At 35.7% G+C, this 22,702-nt stretch overlaps 1 protein-coding gene and 1 long non-coding RNA gene across 3 annotated transcripts in view; one reads left to right on the top strand and one right to left on the bottom strand.

Annotated features, from left to right (window-relative positions):
* The first annotated feature begins 2,013 nt into the window (after positions 1–2,013).
* LOC106089168 (prolyl 3-hydroxylase sudestada1) lies at positions 2,014–13,733 on the top strand. Of its 2 annotated transcripts, XM_013254962.2 has the most exons (8): positions 2,014–2,191; positions 8,624–8,714; positions 8,777–8,916; positions 8,979–9,176; positions 9,236–9,430; positions 9,501–9,979; positions 13,055–13,196; positions 13,275–13,733. In XM_013254962.2, exons 1-8 carry the CDS (start codon positions 2,128–2,130, stop codon positions 13,601–13,603), a joined length of 1,638 nt encoding a protein of 545 aa, XP_013110416.2. In that variant the 5' UTR covers positions 2,014–2,127; the 3' UTR covers positions 13,604–13,733. The 2 variants fall into 2 exon arrangements, with proteins under 2 accessions (XP_013110416.2, XP_013110408.1); XM_013254954.2 differs by lacking the exons at positions 8,624–8,714; positions 8,777–8,916; positions 8,979–9,176; ... (2 more) ...; positions 13,055–13,196; positions 13,275–13,733 and adding an exon at positions 2,559–4,449.
* Positions 4,689–22,702, bottom strand: part of LOC106089183 (uncharacterized) — an 80,288-nt gene continuing 62,274 nt past the window's right edge. Inside the window, exon 6 of the long non-coding RNA XR_009397056.1 lies at positions 4,689–4,847. This is a non-coding gene — a long non-coding RNA (uncharacterized LOC106089183). The remainder of the gene's footprint in view (positions 4,848–22,702) is intronic.

Raw genomic sequence — 22,702 nt, 5'->3', positions numbered from 1 at the left:
GCCTATCCACTTTATGTTTTTACATGTGACCTAACCTTCTATTAGTGAATCCTGGTACCAACCAAGACATATTTAATAGGTAGTGTACCGTAAACAGCTGAGTACAATTTTTTCTCTCGAAATACACTATCTGTCAACGAGTTTTGGTTGTGTGTGTATTATAGTTAAGAACCATAACACCCAAACAACGAAAAATAGCGCGAACTAGTAGGCATACTCAAAATCAGAGTTGCACTAATCACTGAGCTTATAGTTGTCGGTAATTATTTTATTTTTCTTCCCTGCAAGCAGCTCTGCCGAAAAAATTAAAAAATAATCATATGTAAAGCTGGTACTATATTCGTTTTTCGCGATATTTTTCGGCGATTACTTTTATAGATAATAGATTTTAAAGCAAAAAAAAAACTTGCTGATTTTATTCAGTAGGACGTTCTTTCATTACTTGTGGTAAAGTTTTAATAAAACTGTTATTTAATAATTGAAATTTTTGTAGTTTTTCAAAAAAGTAATCGCGAAAAACACGGGGTTTCAACGGTGAAAATGAACATAGTACAAGCCGTTACAGCGAAAAGAAAAGAAAAAAGGTACACATATTGGAAGCTACTACTGCAAAAAGCCTATATATATGCATTACGCCATAGTTTCCTTGACGGAAAAGGAAATAATGCATATTTAGAAAATGCAAACTACATGCCATTATGAGCAGAATTCTGCTTGCGGCATTTTATTACATAAGTCTCATTTATCTATATTCACAAGCGCCACCAACCAGTTTATGTGCGAAGTTCATATTCTTTATCTAAATATAATTTACCTGTGCGCACCATTAAACCCCGTTTAGATTGCTCTTTAAATCCGCATTAAATGGCTCGATCATCTGTTTTCCCTTTATAAAATCAGTTGACGAGAGCCTTAAATCCGGATTTAATGAGCAGTGTAAACGGGGTTTTACCTTAATACTCGGTCATTGGAACTTGGCAGCACTCAAAACTACTTTGGCCATAGATAAATTATGTATTGATAAATTTGAACTTGGCACATAGACTGGTTGCTGGCGCTTGTGAATACTGATAAATGAGAATTATCTAAGTCCATCCTGCAATCAGAATTCTGCTCTCAATGGCATGCAGTTTGCATTTTCTAAATATGAATTATTTCCTTTCCCGTGAAGGGAAGGCAGAGCTGCTTGCTTTGGATAAAAATAAAATAATTACCGACACCTATAAGCTTGAGAGCACTAAAATTTCCGTTATTTCAGTCAGATTTGACTTTGGTAAACAATTAATGGCTTACAAATACTATGAAAAAATAAAACAAATAAAGTAACAAGACAAAAACCTTAAAAAAATACTGCCAAATTAATGTATATGCAAATGCAAATTTTGCCCATGGACATTCCACTAAGGAACTGGGGCAAACTTCTCACATATCAATGAGAGCAGTCCGATTCAAGTTTAAGCTCAATGATAGGGGCCTCCTTTTTATAGCCACACAAATCTTGCCAGCATTTGGTGGGGAAAACCACCGTTAAAAAATGTTTTCTAATGGTTTCGCTAGGATTCGAAGCCAGGCGTTCAGCGTCATAGGCGGACATGCTAACCTCTGCGCTAAGTATATACTTGTACATTTTGCTATAACAAGCGCTTGCTAAAGCAAAACTTGGACATTGTTGTGGTAAAAGCGTACGTTAAACCAAGATGTATTCATTTACAGGTAGTGGCTGTTGTCCAACAACAAAATATTGAGTGCGCCATCTGTCAAAATCAATGATTCGTGCAACTCTGATTTTGAGTATGTTACTAGTTCGCTCCATTTGTCGTTGTTGTGTGGTATAACACACACAACCAAAACTCCTTGACAGATAGTGCACTTCGCAAGAAACAATTGTACTCAGCTGTTTACGGTACACTACCTGCTAATTGTGCCATGCGTTGAACCAAACACTTTGGTATAGGACACAAAACGTCATACGCTGCGCTTGGCATTTTGGCGAATCATATGTCACTTCAATTTTCAGTTTAATGGAAACAGCAGGCAAAAACATAGCATATTCATTATACGGAATTTATTAGTTAAATTGAACAATAAAGCCAATATAAAATTGGGGAAAAAGGTATTGCTTTAAAAATGGACACGGCCAAAGGCGAGAACAAGTCACCGCACAATCATAACAAGGATGATGCCACAGAGGGTGAGTGCAAAACAATTGCTTAAGATGATGGTTTTTCTCATATGTGATAAGATTACAATTAAGGATGGTTTACGGGGTGCCGGTTGAAATGTGCTCGCAAAATTCCTAGCCTTCAAGATACTTTGGCAAATACGCATTTGGAAACAAAAAGTTTTTTATTTACATGCGCCATAAACATAAATTAGTGTCTATTTTTGTCTTTTAATTAACATAAGTTCAATTTTTCCTACTTTTGCCCTCGTTATAAGTGTTGTTTCCCAAAAAATTGCAAAAAAAAGTTGAAATTTATGTGTGTTAACTATGAGGTATGCATCTGTTGAATATTTGTTAATAATGAAACAAAATTCATTGTGCTTTTTCTTTTCAGGTGGCGGAGGTGCTGTTGGTGGTTGCGACGCCAATTCTTGCACAAATGGTCATACCATAGCTGAAGCAATTCAAGATGGTCCACAACCAGCTAAAATTAGTAAACTACAAGAGACACAGGAACCACAGACAATAGATTTGTCTCTAAATCAATGTTATACTTCCGAAGATTATGCCACAAAATTACAGAAGCAATGGTTCTCAGACCAATCAGAGGATTACAAAGATAGCGATACTAATGTCGAGGTCTATAACGATCCATTTCAAATATGTCTGCTACCCGGTCTATTGAAAAACAAAGAAAGTTGTAAACTGTTAATGGAGGAGATGGTGAAGAAAGTTCATTGGTCCCGCAAACAAATGGATCTATACGAATTCTATCAGAGCACTGATCTTTCCAATATGATTGAGTGCAAATTCCTGGCCAACTTCTTACAAATGCTAAGAAGATCGGTAAGACCTTGGTTGGAGAGGGTGACAAATTTGAAATTGGATTATGTATCGGCTTCCTGTTCAATGTATACATGCGGTGATTACCTGTTGGTGCATGACGATCTGCTGAAAGATCGCCAGGTGGCTTTTATCTATTATTTATCGCCCTGGGAGGGCAATGAAGAGTGGCAAGATGAGCATGGTGGCTGTTTGGAGATATTCTCTAGTGATGAAAAATGTCTGCCTAGGTTTCCAGTACAAAGAAAAATATCCCCCAAAAATAATCAATTTGCCTTTTTCAAAGTGGGCTCCAAATCGTTTCATCAGGTTGGTGAAGTCACCACTTTTGATTATCCAAGACTAACCATAAATGGCTGGTTCCATGGTGCTTCCAATGAGGATTTGATTGCCGATGCCCTGAGGCCTTTTTCCAAGTTGAAGTTCAAGCCCCCCATAGCAGTGAGTGCCGAGTGTTCGGTTAATCGCCTGTTAAATGAAGTATATCTGAAACCCACCACAAAACGCAGTATTCAAAAAAGGATAGAAGACAACTCAGAAATATGTTTGTACGAGTTTTTCCGCAGGGAGATCTTTGAAGAGGCCTTAAAGCAGTTGCTTACCGACGATAAGCTGCTATGGTCCCGCAAGGGCCCGGCTAATGCACAGAACTTTGAAATTCTTGACTTGAAGACAACATCGAAAACCCTCGCACAAATTATTGAGCTTTTCTCAAACACCGAAATGTTTAGTCTGCTCAGAGACTATACAGATCTGGATTTATCCGGTGATAATGCTACAAATCCTATGTTTACTCTAGAAATCCAAAGATGGTCTCACGGAGACTATACCGTTTTGGGAGATGGTGCCATATGCGACGATAACACCTTAGATTTAATCTACTACCTAAATGCTGCCGAAGGTGCTGCCGTCATAACTTATCTTTCACCTGACACCGATGGGGCTGCGGCGAATGCTTATCCAACGCAAAAATCCGCGGCTGATGATCAGAGCGATACAGATTCACTGGAAGGTGAAGGATTTGATGATGATGACGAATCGGTCCTATTGACAATTTCACCGGTAGATAACGCCCTAAATATTGTCTATCGCTGCGAGGGAACGACAAAATTTACAAAGTACGTCTCACGCAATACACCTTTGGATAAGGGACCAGTGTTTGTTATTTCTTGTAGTTACAAGGAATGAATTATCAACTTCGATTGCAACACATATTTTTTTTTTCATTATCTTCTCAGAGAGAAGCTCATAAATAACAACACATACATCTATTAGTTTGTATAATTTTTACCAATCATTACAAAACTACATCCTTTTTCATTTTGTTTATTTTATTTTCATAACAACAAATGGAATTTCTTTTTTAATTTTTTTTCATAGTGAAGACATTTGTTACCATTCTCATATAATAGCACACATGTTGTAAAGTGAGAACAATCAACAATTTTATGAATAAAGACATGTATTTCAATCACTTGCATTTTCTTTAAAGCCTCGTATATTGTTTCAATACTTGATATTTTGGTTAAAATAAAATTGTTGACGTCTCATCTGTATAAAATTGACCAGTTATGCTACAGTTTCATTAATTCTCTTTCCTGCAGTGTGTTATCGACCATGTGCTGAATCAGGTGTGTGTGTAGATGTGCTTGAGTTCGGCTATAAACTTCCGAGGCATCTCTTCCGACATGCCACTTCTGGCTTTTAGCTGAGGAGTGTTAATTTGAGTAACGTACTGTGCAATTCTGTTCGGAGATGTTGATGTTGGCTTTCAGCACCCTTGTATTGTTATATATCTTGCATTAGCCAGCACTAACCGCTTTACTCTATTGTGCGTACCCTAGAAAAAAAGAGGTGATATTTTTTAAGTTTATATAGCAGAATAGTGTCAAAAAATGCATAGAACGGGATAAAATTAATACGTGCGACAAAGCGGAGAAACCGATAGAATTTTTGAAGGTTAAAAATCACAATTGTAGTGTGCTAAACAAAAACAAGCAAAAAGGCGTTTACCTCGGGTATATATGTAAACCAACTTTTGCCATAATCCGATGAAAAATGCATAATTTATGCCCCAGCTACATCGAAATATGATCTGATTTGGACCATTAAATTTAATTTAATATTAAATTTGGCTTTAATGGGCCTGAGATATCAAGATATAGTCCGCTATAGCCCATCTTGGAACTTATCCTGCCTATGAACAAAAAAAAAGCCTGTGCAAAGTTTCAGCTCAATACCTCTATTTTTAAAGACTGTAGCATGATTTCAACAGACAGACGGACGGACATGGCTAGATCGTCTTAGGCTTTTAAGACGATCAAGATGATATATACCTTATAGGGATGGATATTTCGATGTGGTGCAAACGGAATGACAAAATGAATATACCCCCATCCTCTGGTGGAGGGTATAATGATGATCTTGAAATTGCTTAATTTCAGAAATGGGAAAGCATCTGGGTTTGAAAGCCAAAGATAAATAATTGGGTCAAGACCTTTCCTCAAAATTTTCACTTTCAATTTTCATGCATTTTTTCTAAAATTTTTTAAGGCTTATTTTTTTAAATATGTTTGCAGTAATGATGTTCCATTAAAAAGACTTTGGACGCAATCCTAAAGATTTTGCTTCAAAAACATGTTTAGCCATAAATTGTGTTGTTGTTGTTGTAGCCACATTTGCATGCGGAGGTAGCTATCCTCGTTCAGCATCTATAGGTGAGCAAGCTCATTCCGGTCCATAGGACTGATCGCCATGGGAACATGATGGTCATTGGTTATTTAAAGGAGCCAAAACCTCGCCTTGTCATATCCAGCCTCATAGGCACTCAGTATTTATGCTTAAATCCGAATGCAAATTAAAAAACGGTGACTAAAATACGAATAATCCATGCGAATTCGAAATTGCTGTCCTTGGCTGCAATTGCAGCTACTTTGAATGGAGAGTTCCACTATCCGCAATCTGTGTACGCCCCCGGTAGCTTTCAGACGCGCTTCTCTAAGTTTCAGCCTGTGTGGTGCTCATAAATATCCCGTGCCGGTCAATTTGCCTTTGAATATTTTTAAAGTCCCCAAAATATATGTATGTAAGTATACAGCTGTCGATTCCGAGGCTTAAAAATAGTATTTAATGCAATCTTCAAGTTTTTTTTATTAGAACGAGTTATATATCGTAACCTTGAGTGCTAAGATACAAAAATCTTTGGGAATCAAAATTGCTGTAATTTGTCATTTGTTCAAATTTTGAAAATTTGAAAGAATATCTGTATTTGAAATCTAAAGAAAAATTGTTGGGTCAAGCCCAGATTTGGATATAGTTGCCATATAAACCGATATCTGGATTTAAGGTTTTGGGCCCATAGCAAATGCAAATTTTGCCCATGAACATTACACTAAGGAACAGGGGCAAACTTCTCAAATATCACTGAGTGCAGTCCGTTTCAAGTTTAAGCTCAATGATAAGGGCCCTCCTTTTAATAGCTGAGTCCGAACGGCGTGGCGCAGCGCGACACCTCTTTGGAGAGAAGTTTTACATGGCTTAGTACCTCACAAATGTTGCCAGCAGGGGAAAACCACCGCTGACATTTTTTTTGTGATGGTCTCGCCAGGTTTCGAACCCAGGCGTTCAGCGTCATAGGTGGACATGCTAACCTCTGCGCTACGGTGGCCTCCAAGCGTCCATAGAAGCGCATTTATTTTCCGATGTCGCGGAAATTTGGGACAGTAAGTTGTGTTTGGCCCTTCGAAATCCCTCTTCCATTGGCCCAGATCGGTTCAGATTAGGATATAGGTGCCATATAAACCGATCTCTCGATTTAAAGTCTTGGCCCCATAAAAGGCGCATTTATAATCCGATTTCTGCTGAAATTTGACACAGTGACTTATGTTAGGCTTTTCGACATCCGTGTCGTATATGGTTCAGATCGGTCTCCATCGGCTACCGGGCCGAACTGTGGATAAAAAAGGGCTGAAATTCCAATTTTAGTCTATTCAAACCAAAAAATATAGACGAAATCGAAATTTTTGTAACTCTCCCCCTGGTCTTTTATTTGTAGCGGTAATTGATCTATTCTTTGAAGCCATTCTAATCGCCTTTATTTTGACTAATATACATCCCGTGATAAAAGGTTATCCAATCGAATGGTTGGAAAATAGAGAGAAATTTAGGGAGCCGATCTCATCTCAATGGAGTTTGAAGGATACTTTATTTTAATTGGCTATGACAGAACATTTGTCCTATTAGCCGACCTTAGAATAGCTTTCAAGCGCCTGGATGAGTTTTCAGGTGTCTCTTACCTCTTGATCTTTCCATCGGGCTTTTGGCCGTCACGGTTTGCGTGAATCAACGTGATCGCCTTTAAAAGACTTCTTCGCTGGAGCTTCCTCATTCATTTTTGAAGCATGACTTAGCCAACGCAACCGTTGTATTTTGATACGTTTAACTATGTGACGTCGTCATACCGCTCATACAATTCGTGGTTCATTCGAAGCCTTTATTCTCCATCAATGCAAACTGGTCCATAAATTTTACGAAGATTATTTCTCTCAAACACTGTAATCACTGGCTCGTCTGCTTTCACAGGTACACATGCCTCGGAACCATATAACAGCACGGGTAGTAATCTTCGTCTATCGAGAGGTGGCCTGGTTTCTTAACTGCTTACTCAATTCAAAGTAGCATCTGTTTGTCAGTATTATTCTTCACTTTATTTCAAAACTGGTGTCATACGTGCCGAACTCGCCGGTGCCGAGGTAGACAAACTGGCTGACTATCTCAATGTTGTGGTTCCCAACTTTCTTCATTTTCTTTATCTGCTTGGTTGTACCAGGCGTTTTGGGCGTTAATACCATCCAAATCCAAGGAAAGTCGTAGGAAAAGCCTGGTTACGCAATGAAGATGTCTGCAATCGTCCATAATTTTGGTGGGATCCAAGTTTCAAGCAATTATCACCAGACTTTTAACCTAGGGCATAACTACCATCCAGAGGCAATCCCATGGCTGCCGGTTGTACGTACCGGATTGACCCGATGGAGCTTTTCATCGACAAGGGCTGCCGCCCCGGTGTATAACACACTGCTACAACAACAACCATCCAGAGCAATTACACATTGTAGATTTGTATCTCAGTAGTTCCCATCCCACGATCCCCATACATTCCAGGCATGGGTCACTAACATCAAACGTAGGTTTGTGCTACACGCTATAGAAGGAAAGCCAATTTCTCACTTCGACTTCGTGTGCAAACCTAACGTAGCGGATTGCTTTAGAATAGATGGCGAGGGTGTCCACGTATTTGCTGTAATTTTGGGAAAACTGAGCCACGAATTGAATATGAAATGAATCCACATAAATGGGTCTTTTTTACATACTGAAAGAAGACCCAAAATAATTTTGTTAAACATTTTGTAATTGTTTGGGTGCGCCTGAGAACGCATTGTGGTTAGAGGATGGTGTTTAAAAATAAACGAAAAATAAATAAAACACAAAGGATTAGTTTTTCTATTATGAAAGGGTTGTCTTTATTTGTGTGGGATTTTTCTTATCGTAGAGAAAGGAAACAAGCCAAAATATTTGAACTTAAACAGTAATCAAATACATATTGTCCATCTATTTTAGATAAATTTCGTTTATATGCTACCATAGCTTTTATGACAGTGGTCATAATTATTGGAGTACCCATGTGGTGGAAATCTACCGAGGTGTACAGGTAAGATTTAAGTAGGCCTATAGTTTAATTTTTCGTTTAATAATTGATTTCCCCATTTACAGAGTAAGCCTTCCCTCATCAGATATTATGGAGCTAAGCGATAAACCATTGAAAATCAAAATCAAAGTGGGCATTTTTAATGTGAAAAACGAAAGAGCAGCTTTACTCATCAATGAACTAAAAGAGGAGTACTCCACAAGTGGTAAGTTCATTACATGTCCATTCAATTTTTATATAAAACAAAAAAGAAAATATTTTTCACAGATATATGGAACTTGGAATTCTTGCATAAAACAAATTTTGAAAAGGCCAATACCATTAGAACCCCTGCTGCTTTGGAGTCGCTTTTGTTAAAGGATGCAGATCTACGAGAAGGTGATTTTGCTTTTATCGAATGGCCCAAGTTGCAAGAGGAAGTATTGATAACAAATGAGAGAACTGCTCTGATACGCAGTGATACCAGTGAGTTTTTAAGAAATGAAATGAGGCAAAGTTTCTACATTCACACAATTTTTCTCCAGCTTCCAAAAAACTAAAACAAGTCTTAAATACCTACATACTGCAAACACATCGTATTAAACAAATATTGGCAAAGGAACAGAGAGATGCTTTGAAGACAGAAGCGCCGCAAGCTGAATATGATGTCACAGTGTCTGTACTTAATCCCCGCCCAGATATAATGGACGCCAAATGGCATGTACAAATGGCTGTGGAAAGTAAGACGTTTCATTAGAATTTTATAAAAATTCCCACCAATTTTCCTTACCAATTTTTCTATTTTCGTAGCTTATTTAAAACCCTATTTAGATCAAGTGTCCCACATTTCCAATTATACCCTAACCACCCAATGGAAATACCAGCTAGCATTTGAGGCTGATCTTCGTCAGGTGCGTGATAACTCACTTATGGGTCGTCATTATGCTTTATCCGAGTCTTCATTGCCACACATCATAACAGCGATTGAAAAAAACTTGGGCTCAGGTATTACGGATAAGACGCCTCTCAATTTGATCGTTTACATAACACCATGTGATATTGCACCCGTCTACATTTATAATAAGAGAAATCAAAGAGCCTCTGCCGATAACATCAGTGCATTTATATCTCCCAAATGGGGTGGTATAATTATAGCCAATCCCTCTATGGAAACATGCCGGGAATACAATGATAAGCCCAGCCAGAGGGTTTCATTTTTTGTGCAAACCAATGATGTTATGCAGATAATGTTGCATCAATTGCAAAAGTTATTGGATATAAGCGTGGAGGTAAGTTTAGTGTTAAGATGGAAAATATCAAGTATGTTGAGATGACAAGGTTTACCATAAAATTCGAGAGCCACAAAGGCAGTCCCATGGCGAGGCTAAACCTGGTTGAGACCTCGGTTAGTATTTATGTTTAAGTTTGGGGAACAGTTATTGTTGTTGTAGCCACATTTTCATGTGGAAGTGGCGATCCTCGTTTTCGTGTGGAGGCTCCTGTGTGAGCAAGATCGTTCCACTCTGAGACTCTCCGATCGATATCGCTGATTATTCATGGGCGAATTTACATAGGATAGGTTAAAAAGAAGGTTCGTATTCTAATTCCTCCCATGGCGCTATGGACATTCAATTAAGTCAGCAATCGACTAGTTGTGCGTTCTAAATATTAAAAAGTAACGTGCTACTCATATAATCCTAGGAGTCAGAGTCTGTTAACCCCGATAGCCGGCCATTGACATGAAAAATCCTCCAACTACAATATATACGTGCGTCCATAGTTCTATGCCCCGTAAGGATACCAAAGGCCCTACTGATCCAATTCCTACTTCCCTTCAGTACAAGCCTCGTGTTCTGAAGAACCAAACCACCCCAAAGAATTTTTTCGTCCTATCGACCGTTTTATTGTACCACAGTTACTCATGCGCGTTGGTGGCTCACGCTTTTAACTCGGACCGTCTTATTACCAAAGGCTTTGAATGGCGGCCTTCTGGCCATTATCGTCAATTCGTATGCGAGGAGGCGTTCTTTCCTTAACACATTCGAAGACCTTTCGTGGTCTTACCATCCTGGTTGTTGTAGCTCTGATGGTAAACTAACAATTCGTAGTGAAGTCCACACTCGCGCTAATACCATACAAATTCACCGAATCCGTCATTGCCCGGATCTCCGCATGCAGGATATTTTTTTTAACCGGGAGTCGGAAACAGATCTCAGACCCTGGGTCCTCAATGTTGTTCCTTAGAGTGTCCGCCTTTGACATCGAACGCCTGGGTACACGTACACTGAGGCGTTCGACGCGAGAGAAGGGAGATCGGTCTGTACGACACCCCCAAACTCGGGTCCTTTCCTGGCTTCAGTAGCGGGATCACTCTGCCCATCTTCCAGACATCGGGAACTATAAGAGTGTTCAAAGACAGGTTGAGGACATTACTAAGGTACTCAACTCCAGGTAGATCCAGATTCTTCAGCATCAGTGTAGAGATTCCGTCGGGGACCAACGCCTTCAATGACTTGGCGCCACGGATAACATTCATAACTTCGTCCACCGTAAGCTGTGATGGCTGCTCTTCGGCTCGGAGACCACGGATATGACGAATGGCTCTCCCCTTAGCCCTATCACTCTCGGCATGCACAATAAATTGACGGTTGAAAAACCTGGCGCACCCCTTGGGATCCGTCATGGTTACGTTGTCAATAGCATTATTTGTTCAAAGTCCATAAAAATTTAACTAGGGGAACTATTCCTTCCATAACCTTTAAGATGTTGCCTTGCCTTGTCTTTGCCAAATTCTGAAGACCATGAATTGAGCCATTTCAACCTTTTGTGCCCATTTATTTTGTGTAAACTAGTCGTAAATACGAAGACATTTACCAACTATTTTACTCGTTCACGTATGTGGTTGCGATAATTCGGCCCCTACTGGTCTAAGGATTACACGAGTGTGTCGGTCCTCACATGTTTAAAGCCCCTTTATGTCAATGCAATTTTCATACCCCCCACCATAAGATGGGAGTATACTAATTTCGTTATTTTGTTTGTAACACCTCGAAATATGCATCTAAAACCCCATAAAGTTTATATATTCTTGATCGTCATGACATTTTGAGTAGATCTAGCCATGTCCGTCCGTCCGTCTGTCAAAAGCACGCTAACTTTTAAAGGAGTAAATCTAGGCGCTTGAATTTTTGCACAAATACTTTTTATTAGTGTAGGTCAGTTGGGATTGTAAATAGGTCAAATCGGTCCATGTTTTGATATAGCTGCCATATAAACCGATCTTGGGTCTTGACTTTTTGAGTCACTAGAGGGCGCAATTTTTTTGTTATGATTTTCAACATTAGTGCTAGGTATGATTCAAATGGGTCCATAACCTGATATAGCTGTCATATAAACCGATCTGGGGTCTTGACTTCTTGAGCCACTAGAGGGCGCAATTCTTATCCGATTTGGCTGTAATAATTGCACATGGTGTTTTGGTGCCACTTCCAACCACTGGGCTAGGTACGGTTTAAATCGGTTAATAACCTGGTATAGCTGCCATATAAACCGATCTCCGGATTTTACTTCCTGAGCCGCTTGAGAGCGCAATTCTCATCCGATTTGTTTGAAATGTTGCATGAGGTGTTTTGTTATGACTTTCCAACAACTATGGTTAGTATGGCGCAAATCGGTACATAAACTAATATAGCAGCCATATAAATCCATCTGGGATCTTGATTTTTTAAGACTCTAGAGGGCGCAGTTATTATCCAATTTGATTGAAATTTTGCACAACGGCTTCTCCCATGATTTTCAATATATATAGCTTGATACAGCTCCTATATAGACCGATCTTCCTGTTTTGCTTCTTGAGCCCCTACAAGGTGCGATTCTTTTCCGAATGGACTGAAATATTACACAATGACTTCACGCTTTTACTTGTTTATTTTAATCACAACCTCGTGCAGGCCGTTCTGGAATTCATAGGTTTCGTTACTTTCGCCCTATTCTACTGGAGTTTGGCTAGGACAAATTTTGAATTTTAATATCTTTGATTTTCATTTTTCCATCCCCAGGTCCATGCGGAAGGTGTCAAAACTGTTGATATAGCCCCAATAGCATAACAGTTCTTATTCATTATTCCTTGTTTGCCTAAAAAGAGTTACCGAAAGAGAACTCGACAAATACTATCCATGGTGGAGGGTATATCAGAATCGGCCCGGCCGAACTTAGCACGCTTTTACTTGTTTATTTTAATCACAACCTCCTGCAGGTCGTTCTAGAATTCATAGGTTTCGTTATTTTCACCCTATTCTACTGGAGTTTGTTTTGGTCAAACTTTGAGTTTTCATTTCTTCGATTTTTCGTATTTCTATCCCCAGGTCCATGCGGAAGGTGTCAAAACTGTTGCTGTGGAACAACTTGCACCTCGTCTTTGGGAATATGAGTCCTATTTGAGGCGAAGTGCTGTAACACACATTACCACAACAACCAACACTCTGCAGAGTTTAATTAAGCTACTGGGTAAATGGAGCAAGAAAAAAGAAACATCAAATCAATAACCAATTATAAATTTTTAATAATATTTTTTTTTATCTACAGACAATATCAGCTACATTGTTATAAATGATGATGTGGGAAAGGCCATAAATTCGGCCTACGAACTAATTATAAAGGCCAAAGAGGCTTTGGCAAATCATCAACTAATGCGGGCCTCCGAATTGGCACAACAAGCTTTCTTGGCATCGGAACAGGCATTCTTTGATGCCAGCCTTTTGGCGCAATTGTATTTCCCTGACGAGCAGAAATATGCCATCTATATACCGCTGTTTTTGCCGATTATGGTACCGGTGGTAACTTCATTTTCCATGATGGTCACGCTGCTGAAGAAACAACGAGAAAGTCGCCAAAGCAAATTGAAGACAACATAAGAGAAATCTATATATAACAATTAGAAATGCGAGTATTTTTTAAACAATTCCAAACCAAATTTTGTATTAGGGCTTTGATTTTTTTCGTTTTTTACTCCCAATAACTTAATAAATCATTTTAATATCGCTACTGATTCGTATGCGAGTGTGAGCTAGGATTAGTTTGCACTATTTCTTGCCATTGTATGAAATGGAAATTAATAAGGGGTTCAACAAAACATCATTTAAATCCAACCAATCACCTATTCATTATCGCCCTTATTTTGCCCCTAAAGCAAAATCTGACTAACAATGATGAATGCCATACTAAGTTGGTAGCATGAAGTATCTCAGCGTTTTTATATCTATATTTAATGATTTTTAAATTGCTATTAATATAGACAGTCAAAAACACTTCCAGTATACCACCATCAAAGCACTGCCTATGTGCTCCTCTTGGCCAAATGGACAACATAAAGGGAAAGGTTTTATTATTTTGTGTTGTCATTACTAACGCCCGGGGGAGCTGTTTCGTTGAACATAAAAGTAATTATGGCTGTTAAATAATCTCTTCATATTCTGTTTTCTTTCAATTTTAATATATACTCCCATGTTATTGAATTGTATAACGCAAATCCCAAATGCGTATAGATTTTGGCATTTGGTTTCAATTGTTAAATTAATGTTTGCGGGTACTTGTTTTTGTTATCATTGATCATTGATTGATTGGTTTAAAGTGATTGCGGCGAAAATCTCATACATGTACGCATTTTTTGTATGGGGCGTTTAATTAACAACTATGATTATCGCAGATTAGTGATTAGTGTTGTGCGACTGCTATCGTAAGGTGCTTCATAAAACTCATTGTACCAAAAAGCCTTAAAGAAAACAAAAACAGCTAATAACAGGTTGTTTTCGAGCACACTGGATGTTGTACTCTATGTCCGAGAGGCATTGTGTACCTCTGTAAAGAGGTTGTATTCAAAATAAGGGAATTCAATTAAAAAATACCACAGAAACATTTGATACGAAAACAAGTAAAAACTCTAAGATAGACTAAAGTGCAAAACAATCCTCAAATCCAAAGGTGTTTTAAGAGTTTGGAAGTTCGTAAGAAAGTAAATTTCAAACTCATGGATTTTGTAGATATTTTGGCTATGAATTATGCAATTTTGAGCTTGCTTTTTGGGGCACAAAATATTGAAAATTTTCATTAGCCTCCAAAATTGGAGAAATACTGTTTAGTTTATGAATCCTTTTCGAATTTCAAATAATGAAATGCTTTTGGATTTTCGAAAATCGAAAAAATTAAGGAGTTTCATCGACCTTAAATATCACATAGATTTTTTAAATTATGCAATTTTGAGCTTATTTTTTTTTGTAAAACACTCAGGGATTGCGTAAACCCGCATTTTTCGCCATAAACTTCATTACTGTGCACACAACTCGAAAATTTTTGGGGCACCGAAAATTGAAAATTTTCATAAGGGTAACCCCTTTCCAAAAAAAAAATGCAAAAAATATAAAAGTGCAAAATTGAAGAAATACTGTTTGGTTTATGATTCCTTTTCGAGTTTCAAATAATGAAATGCTTTTGGATTTTCGAAATTCGAAAAAATGAAGGAGTTACAGCGTTTTCGACCTTAAATATCACATAGATTTTTTGACTAAAAATTATGCAATTTTGAGCTTGTTTTTTGAGTAAAACACTCAGGGATTGCGTTAAACCGCATTTTTCGCCATAAACTTCGTTACTGTGTACAAAACTCGAAAATTTTTGGGGCACCGAAAATTGAAAATTTTCATAAGGGTAACCCCTTTCCAAAAAAATGCAAAAAATATAAAAGTGCAAAATTGAAGAAATACTGTTTGGTTTATGATTTCCTTTCGAGTTTCAAATAATGAAATGCTTTTGGATTTTCGAAATTCGAAAAAATGAAGGAGTTACAGCGTTTTCGACCTTAAATATCACATAGATTTTTTGACTATAAATTATTCAATTTTGAGCTTGTTTTTTGAGTAAAACACTCAGGGATTGCGTTTAACCGCATTTTTCGCCATAAACTTCATTATTGTGTACACAACTCGAAAATTTTTGGGGCACCGAAAATTGAAAATTTTCATAAGGGTAAGCCCTTTCCAAAAAAAAAATGCAAAAAATATAAAAGTGCAAAATTGAAGAAATACTGTTTGGTTTATGATTCCTTTTCGAGTTTCAAATAATGAAATGCTTTTGGATTTTCGAAATTCGAAAAAATGAAGGAGTTACAGCGTTTTCGACCTTAAATATGATTTAGATTTTATGACAATAAATTATTCAATTTTGAGCTTGTTTTTTGAGTAAAACACTCAGGGATTGCGTTAAACCAACCGCATTTTTCGCCATAAACTTCATTACTGTGTACACAACTCGAAAATTTTTGGGGCACCGAAAATTGAAAATTTTCATAAGGGTAACCCCTTTCCAAAAAAAATGCAAAAAATATAAAAGTGCAAAATTGAAGAAATACTGTTTGGTTTATGATTCCTTTTCGAGTTTCAAATAATGAAATGCTTTTGGATTTTCGAAATTCGAAAAAATGAAGGAGTTACAGCGTTTTCGACCTTAAATATCACATAGACTTTTTGACTATAAATTATTCAATTTTGAGCTTGTTTTTTGAGTAAAACACTCAGGGATTGCGTTAAACCAACCGCATTTTTCGCCATAAACTTCATTACTGTGTACACAACTCGAAAATTTTTGGGGCACCGAAAATTGCAAATTTTCATAAGGGTAACCCCTTTCCAAAAAAATGCAAAAAATATAAAAGTGCAAAATTGAAGAAATACTGTTTGGTTTATGATTCCATTTCGAGTTTCAAATAATGAAATGCTTTTGGATATTCGAAATTCGAAAAAATGAAGGAGTTACAGCGTTTACGACCTTAAATATCACATAGATTTTTTGACTATAAATTATTCAATTTTGAGCTTGTTTTTTGAGTAAAACACTCAGGGATTGCGTTAAACCGCATTTTTCGCCATAAACTTCATTGCTGTGTACACAACTCGAAATTTTTTGGGGCACCGAAAATTGAAAATTTTCATAAGGGTAACCCCTTTCCAAAAAAAATGCAAAAAATATAAAAGTGCAAAATTGAAGAAATACTGTTTGGTTTATGATTCCTTTTTGAGTTTCAAATAATGAAATGCTTTTGGATTTTCGAAATTCGAAAAAATGAAGGAGTTACAGCGTTTTCGACCTTAAATATCACATAGATTTTATAACTTTTTTGACTAAAAATTATGCAATTTTGAGCTTGTTTTTTGAGCAAAACACTCAGGGATTGCGTTAAACCAACCGCATTTTTCGCCATAAACTTCATTACTGTGTACACAACTCGAAATTTTTTGGGGCACCGAAAATTGAAAATTTTCATAAGGGTAACCCCTTTCCAAAAAAATGGAAAAAATATAAAAGTGCAAAATTGAAGAAATACTGTTTGGTTTATGATTCCTTTTCGAGTTTCAAATAATGAAATGCTTTTGGATTTTCGAAATTCGAAAAAATGAAGGAGTTACAGCGTTTTCGACCTTAAATATGATTTAGATTTTATGACAATAAATTATTCAATTTTGAGCTTGTTTTTTGAGTAAAACACTCAGGGATTGCGTTAAACCAACCGCATTTTTCGCCATAAACTTCATTACTGTGTACACAACTCGAAAATTTTTGGGGCACCGAAAATTGAAAATTTTCATAAGGGTAACCCCTTTCCAAAAAAAATGCAAAAAATATAAAAGTGCAAAATTGAAGAAATACTGTTTGGTTTATGATTCCTTTTCGAGTTTCAAATAATGAAATGCTTTTGGATTTTCGAAATTCGAAAAAATGAAGGAGTTACAGCGTTTTCGACCTTAAATATCACATAGACTTTTTGACTATAAATTATTCAATTTTGAGCTTGTTTTTTGAGTAAAACACTCAGGGATTGCGTTAAACCAACCGCATTTTTCGCCATAAACTTCATTACTGTGTACACAACTCGAAAATTTTTGGGGCACCGAAAATTGCAAATTTTCATAAGGGTAACCCCTTTCCAAAAAAATGCAAAAAATATAAAAGTGCAAAATTGAAGAAATACTGTTTGGTTTATGATTCCATTTCGAGTTTCAAATAATGAAATGCTTTTGGATATTCGAAATTCGAAAAAATGAAGGAGTTACAGCGTTTACGACCTTAAATATCACATAGATTTTTTGACTATAAATTATTCAATTTTGAGCTTGTTTTTTGAGTAAAACACTCAGGGATTGCGTTAAACCGCATTTTTCGCTATAAACTTCATTGCTGTGTACACAACTCGAAATTTTTTGGGGCACCGAAAATTGAAAATTTTCATAAGGGTAACCCCTTTCCAAAAAAAATGCAAAAAATATAAAAGTGCAAAATTGAAGAAATACTGTTTGGTTTATGATTCCTTTTTGAGTTTCAAATAATGAAATGCTTTTGGATTTTCGAAATTCGAAAAAATGAAGGAGTTACAGCGTTTTCGACCTTAAATATCACATAGATTTTATAACTTTTTTGACTAAAAATTATGCAATTTTGAGCTTGTTTTTTGAGCAAAACACTCAGGGATTGCGTTAAACCAACCGCATTTTTCGCCATAAACTTCATTACTGTGTACACAACTCGAAATTTTTTGGGGCACCGAAAATTGAAAATTTTCATAAGGGTAACCCCTTTCCAAAAAAATGGAAAAAATATAAAAGTGCAAAATTGAAGAAATACTGTTTGGTTTATGATTCCTTTTCGAGTTTCAAATAATGAAATGCTTTTGGATTTTCGAAATTCGAAAAAATGAAGGAGTTACAGCGTTTTCGACCTTATATATCACATAGATTTTTTGACTAAAAATTATGCAATTTTGAGCTTGTTTTTTTAGTAAAACACTCAGGGATTGCGTTAAACCGCATTTTTCGCCATAAACTTCATTACTGTGTACACAACTCGAAAATTTTTGGGGCACCGAAAATTGAAAATTTTCATAAGGGTAACCCCTTTCCAAAAAAAAAATGCAAAAAATATAAAAGTGCAAAATTGAAGAAATACTGTTTGGTTTATGATTCCTTTTCGAGTTTCAAATAATGAAATGCTTTTGGATTTTCGAAATTCGAAAAAATGAAGGAGTTACAGCGTTTTCGACCTTAAATATCACATAGATTTTTTGACTAAAAATTATGCAATTTTGAGCTTGTTTTTTGAGCAAAACACTCAGGGATTGCGTTAAACCGCATTTTTCGCCATAAACTTCATTACTGTGTACACAACTCGAAAATTTTTGGGGCACCGAAAATTGAACATTTTCATAAGGGTAACCCCTTTCCAAAAAAAATGCAAAATATATAAAAGTGCAAAATTGAAGAAATACTGTTTGGTTTATGATTCCTTTTCGAGTTTCAAATAATGAAATGCTTTTGGATTTTCGAAATTCGAAAAAATGAAGGAGTTACAGCGTTTTCGACCTTATATATCACATAGATTTTTTGACTAAAAATTATGCAATTTTGAGCTTGTTTTTTTAGTAAAACACTCAGGGATTGCGTTAAACCGCATTTTTCGCCATAAACTTCATTACTGTGTACACAACTCGAAAATTTTTGGGGCACCGAAAATTGAAAATTTTCATAAGGGTAACCCCTTTCCAAAAAAAAAATGCAAAAAATATAAAAGTGCAAAATTGAAGAAATACTGTTTGGTTTATGATTCCTTTTCGAGTTTCAAATAATGAAATGCTTTTGGATTTTCGAAATTCGAAAAAATGAAGGAGTTACAGCGTTTTCGACCTTAAATATCACATAGATTTTTTGACTAAAAATTATGCAATTTTGAGCTTGTTTTTTGAGCAAAACACTCAGGGATTGCGTTAAACCGCATTTTTCGCCATAAACTTCATTACTGTGTACACAACTCGAAAATTTTTGGGGCACCGAAAATTGAACATTTTCATAAGGGTAACCCCTTTCCAAAAAAAATGCAAAATATATAAAAGTGCAAAATTGAAGAAATACTGTTTGGTTTATGATTCCTTTTCGAGTTTCAAATAATGAAATGCTTTTGGATTTTCGAAATTCGAAAAAATGAAGGAGTTACAGCGTTTTCGACCTTACATATCACATAGAATTTTTGACTAAAAATTATGCAATTTTGAGCTTGTTTTTTGAGTAAACCACTCAGGGATTGCGTTAAACCGCATTTTTCGCCATAAACTTCATTACTGTGTACACAACTCAAAATTTTTTGGGGCACCGAAAATTGAAAATTTTCATAAGGGTAACCCCTTTCCAAAAAAAATGCAAAAAATAAAAAAGTGAAAAATTGAAGAAATACTGTTTGGTTTATGATTCCTTTTCGAGTTTCAAATAATGAAATGCTTTTGGATTTTCGTAATTCGAAAAAATGAAGGAGTTACAGCGTTTTCGACCTTAAATATCACATAGATTTTTTTTTACTTTTTTGACTATAAATTATGCAATTTTGAGCTTGTTTTTTGAGTAAACCACTCAGGGATTGCGTTAAACCGCATTTTTCGCCATAAACTTCATTATTGTGTACACAACTCAAAAATTTTTGGGGCACCGAAAATTGAAAATTTTCATAAGGGTAACCCCTTTCCAAAAAAATGTAAAAAATATAAAAGTGCAAAATTAAAGAAATACTGTTTGGTTTATGATTCCTTTTCGAGTTTCAAATAATGAAATGCTTTTGGATTTTCGAAATTCGAAAAAATGAAGGAGTTACAGCGTTTTCGACCTTAAATATCACATAGATTTTTTAACTTTTTTGACTATAAATTATGCAATTTTGAGCTTATTTTTTGAGCAAAACACTCAGGGATTGTGTTAAACCGCACTTTTCGCCATAAACTTCATTACTGTGTACACAACTCGAAAATTTTTGGGGCACCGAAAATTGAAAATTTTCATAAGGGTAACCCCTTTCCAAAAAAAAAAATGCAAAAAATATAAAAGTGCAAAATTGAAGAAATACTGTTTGGTTTATGATTCCTTTTCGAGTTTCAAATAATGAAATGCTTTTGGATTTTCGAAATTCGAAAAAATGAAGGAGTTACAGCGTTTTCGACCTTAAATATGATTTAGATTTTATGACAATAAATTATTCAATTTTGAGCTTGTTTTTTGAGTAAAACACTCAGGGATTGCGTTAAACCAACCGCATTTTTCGCCATAAACTTCATTACTGTGTACACAACTCGAAAATTTTTGGGGCACCGAAAATTGAAAATTTTCATAAGGGTAAGCCCTTTCCAAAAAAAAAAAATGCAAAAAATATAAAAGTGCAAAATTGAAGAAATACTGTTTGGTTTATGATTCCTTTTTGAGTTTCAAATAATGAAATGCTTTTGGATTTTCGAAATTCGAAAAAATGAAGGAGTTACAGCGTTTACGACCTTAAATATCACATAGATTTTTTGACTATAAATTATTCAATTTTGAGCTTGTTTTTTGAGTAAAACACTCAGGGATTGCGTTAAACCGCATTTTTCGCCATAAACTTCATTGCTGTGTACACAACTCGAAATTTTTTGGGGCACCGAAAATTGAAAATTTTCATAAGGGTAACCCCTTTCCAAAAAAAAAATGCAAAAAATATAAAAGTGCAAAATTGAAGAAATACTGTTTGGTTTATGATTCCTTTTCGAGTTTCAAATAATGAAATGCTTTTGGATTTTCGAAATTCGAAAAAATGAAGGAGTTACAGCGTTTTCGACCTTAAATATCACATAGATTTTTTGACTAAAAATTATGCAATTTTGAGCTTGTTTTTTGAGCAAAACACTCAGGGATTGCGTTAAACCGCATTTTTCGCCATAAACTTCATTACTGTGTACACAACTCGAAAATTTTTGGGGCACCGAAAATTGAACATTTTCATAAGGGTAACCCCTTTCCAAAAAAAATGCAAAATATATAAAAGTGCAAAATTGAAGAAATACTGTTTGGTTTATGATTCCTTTTCGAGTTTCAAATAATGAAATGCTTTTGGATTTTCGAAATTCGAAAAAATGAAGGAGTTACAGCGTTTTCGACCTTACATATCACATAGAATTTTTGACTAAAAATAATGCAATTTTGAGCTTGTTTTTTGAGTAAACCACTCAGGGATTGCGTTAAACCGCATTTTTCGCCATAAACTTCATTACTGTGTACACAACTCAAAATTTTTTGGGGCACCGAAAATTGAAAATTTTCATAAGGGTAACCCCTTTCCAAAAAAAATGCAAAAAATAAAAAAGTGAAAAATTGAAGAAATACTGTTTGGTTTATGATTCCTTTTCGAGTTTCAAATAATGAAATGCTTTTGGATTTTCGTAATTCGAAAAAATGAAGGAGTTACAGCGTTTTCGACCTTAAATATCACATAGATTTTTTTTTACTTTTTTGACTATAAATTATGCAATTTTGAGCTTGTTTTTTGAGTAAACCACTCAGGGATTGCGTTAAACCGCATTTTTCGCCATAAACTTCATTATTGTGTACACAACTCAAAAATTTTTGGGGCACCGAAAATTGAAAATTTTCATAAGGGTAACCCCTTTCCAAAAAAATGTAAAAAATATAAAAGTGCAAAATTAAAGAAATACTGTTTGGTTTATGATTCCTTTTCGAGTTTCAAATAATGAAATGCTTTTGGATTTTCGAAATTCGAAAAAATGAAGGAGTTACAGCGTTTTCGACCTTAAATATCACATAGATTTTTTAACTTTTTTGACTATAAATTATGCAATTTTGAGCTTATTTTTTGAGCAAAACACTCAGGGATTGTGTTAAACCGCACTTTTCGCCATAAACTTCATTACTGTGTACACAACTCGAAAATTTTTGGGGCACCGAAAATTGAAAATTTTCATAAGGGTAAGCCCTTTCCAAAAAAAAAAATGCAAAAAATATAAAAGTGCAAAATTGAAGAAATACTGTTTGGTTTATGATTCCTTTTCGAGTTTCAAATAATGAAATGCTTTTGGATTTTCGAAATTCGAAAAAATGAAGGAGTTACAGCGTTTTCGACCTTAAATATGATTTAGATTTTATGACAATAAATTATTCAATTTT

This window comes from Stomoxys calcitrans, chromosome 2 (assembly GCF_963082655.1).
Source record: "Stomoxys calcitrans chromosome 2, idStoCalc2.1, whole genome shotgun sequence".
NCBI classification, from domain to species: Eukaryota; Metazoa; Arthropoda; class Insecta; order Diptera; family Muscidae; genus Stomoxys; species Stomoxys calcitrans.
The sequence above is the reverse complement of the archived record's forward strand: the minus strand, read 5'-3'. Positions and strand labels throughout refer to the sequence as shown.

What these genes read in the sequence shown, in the direction of transcription:
- LOC106089168 (XM_013254954.2), top strand. Translation starts at nt 2,128, where the DNA reads ATGGACACGGCCAAAGGCGAGAACAAGTCACCGCACAATCATAACAAG. An exon ending in CAAGGATGATGCCACAGAGG is followed by an intron (nt 2,192 to 2,558) that starts GTGAGTGCAAAA and finishes TTTTCTTTTCAG; the next exon opens with GTGGCGGAGGTGCTGTTGGT.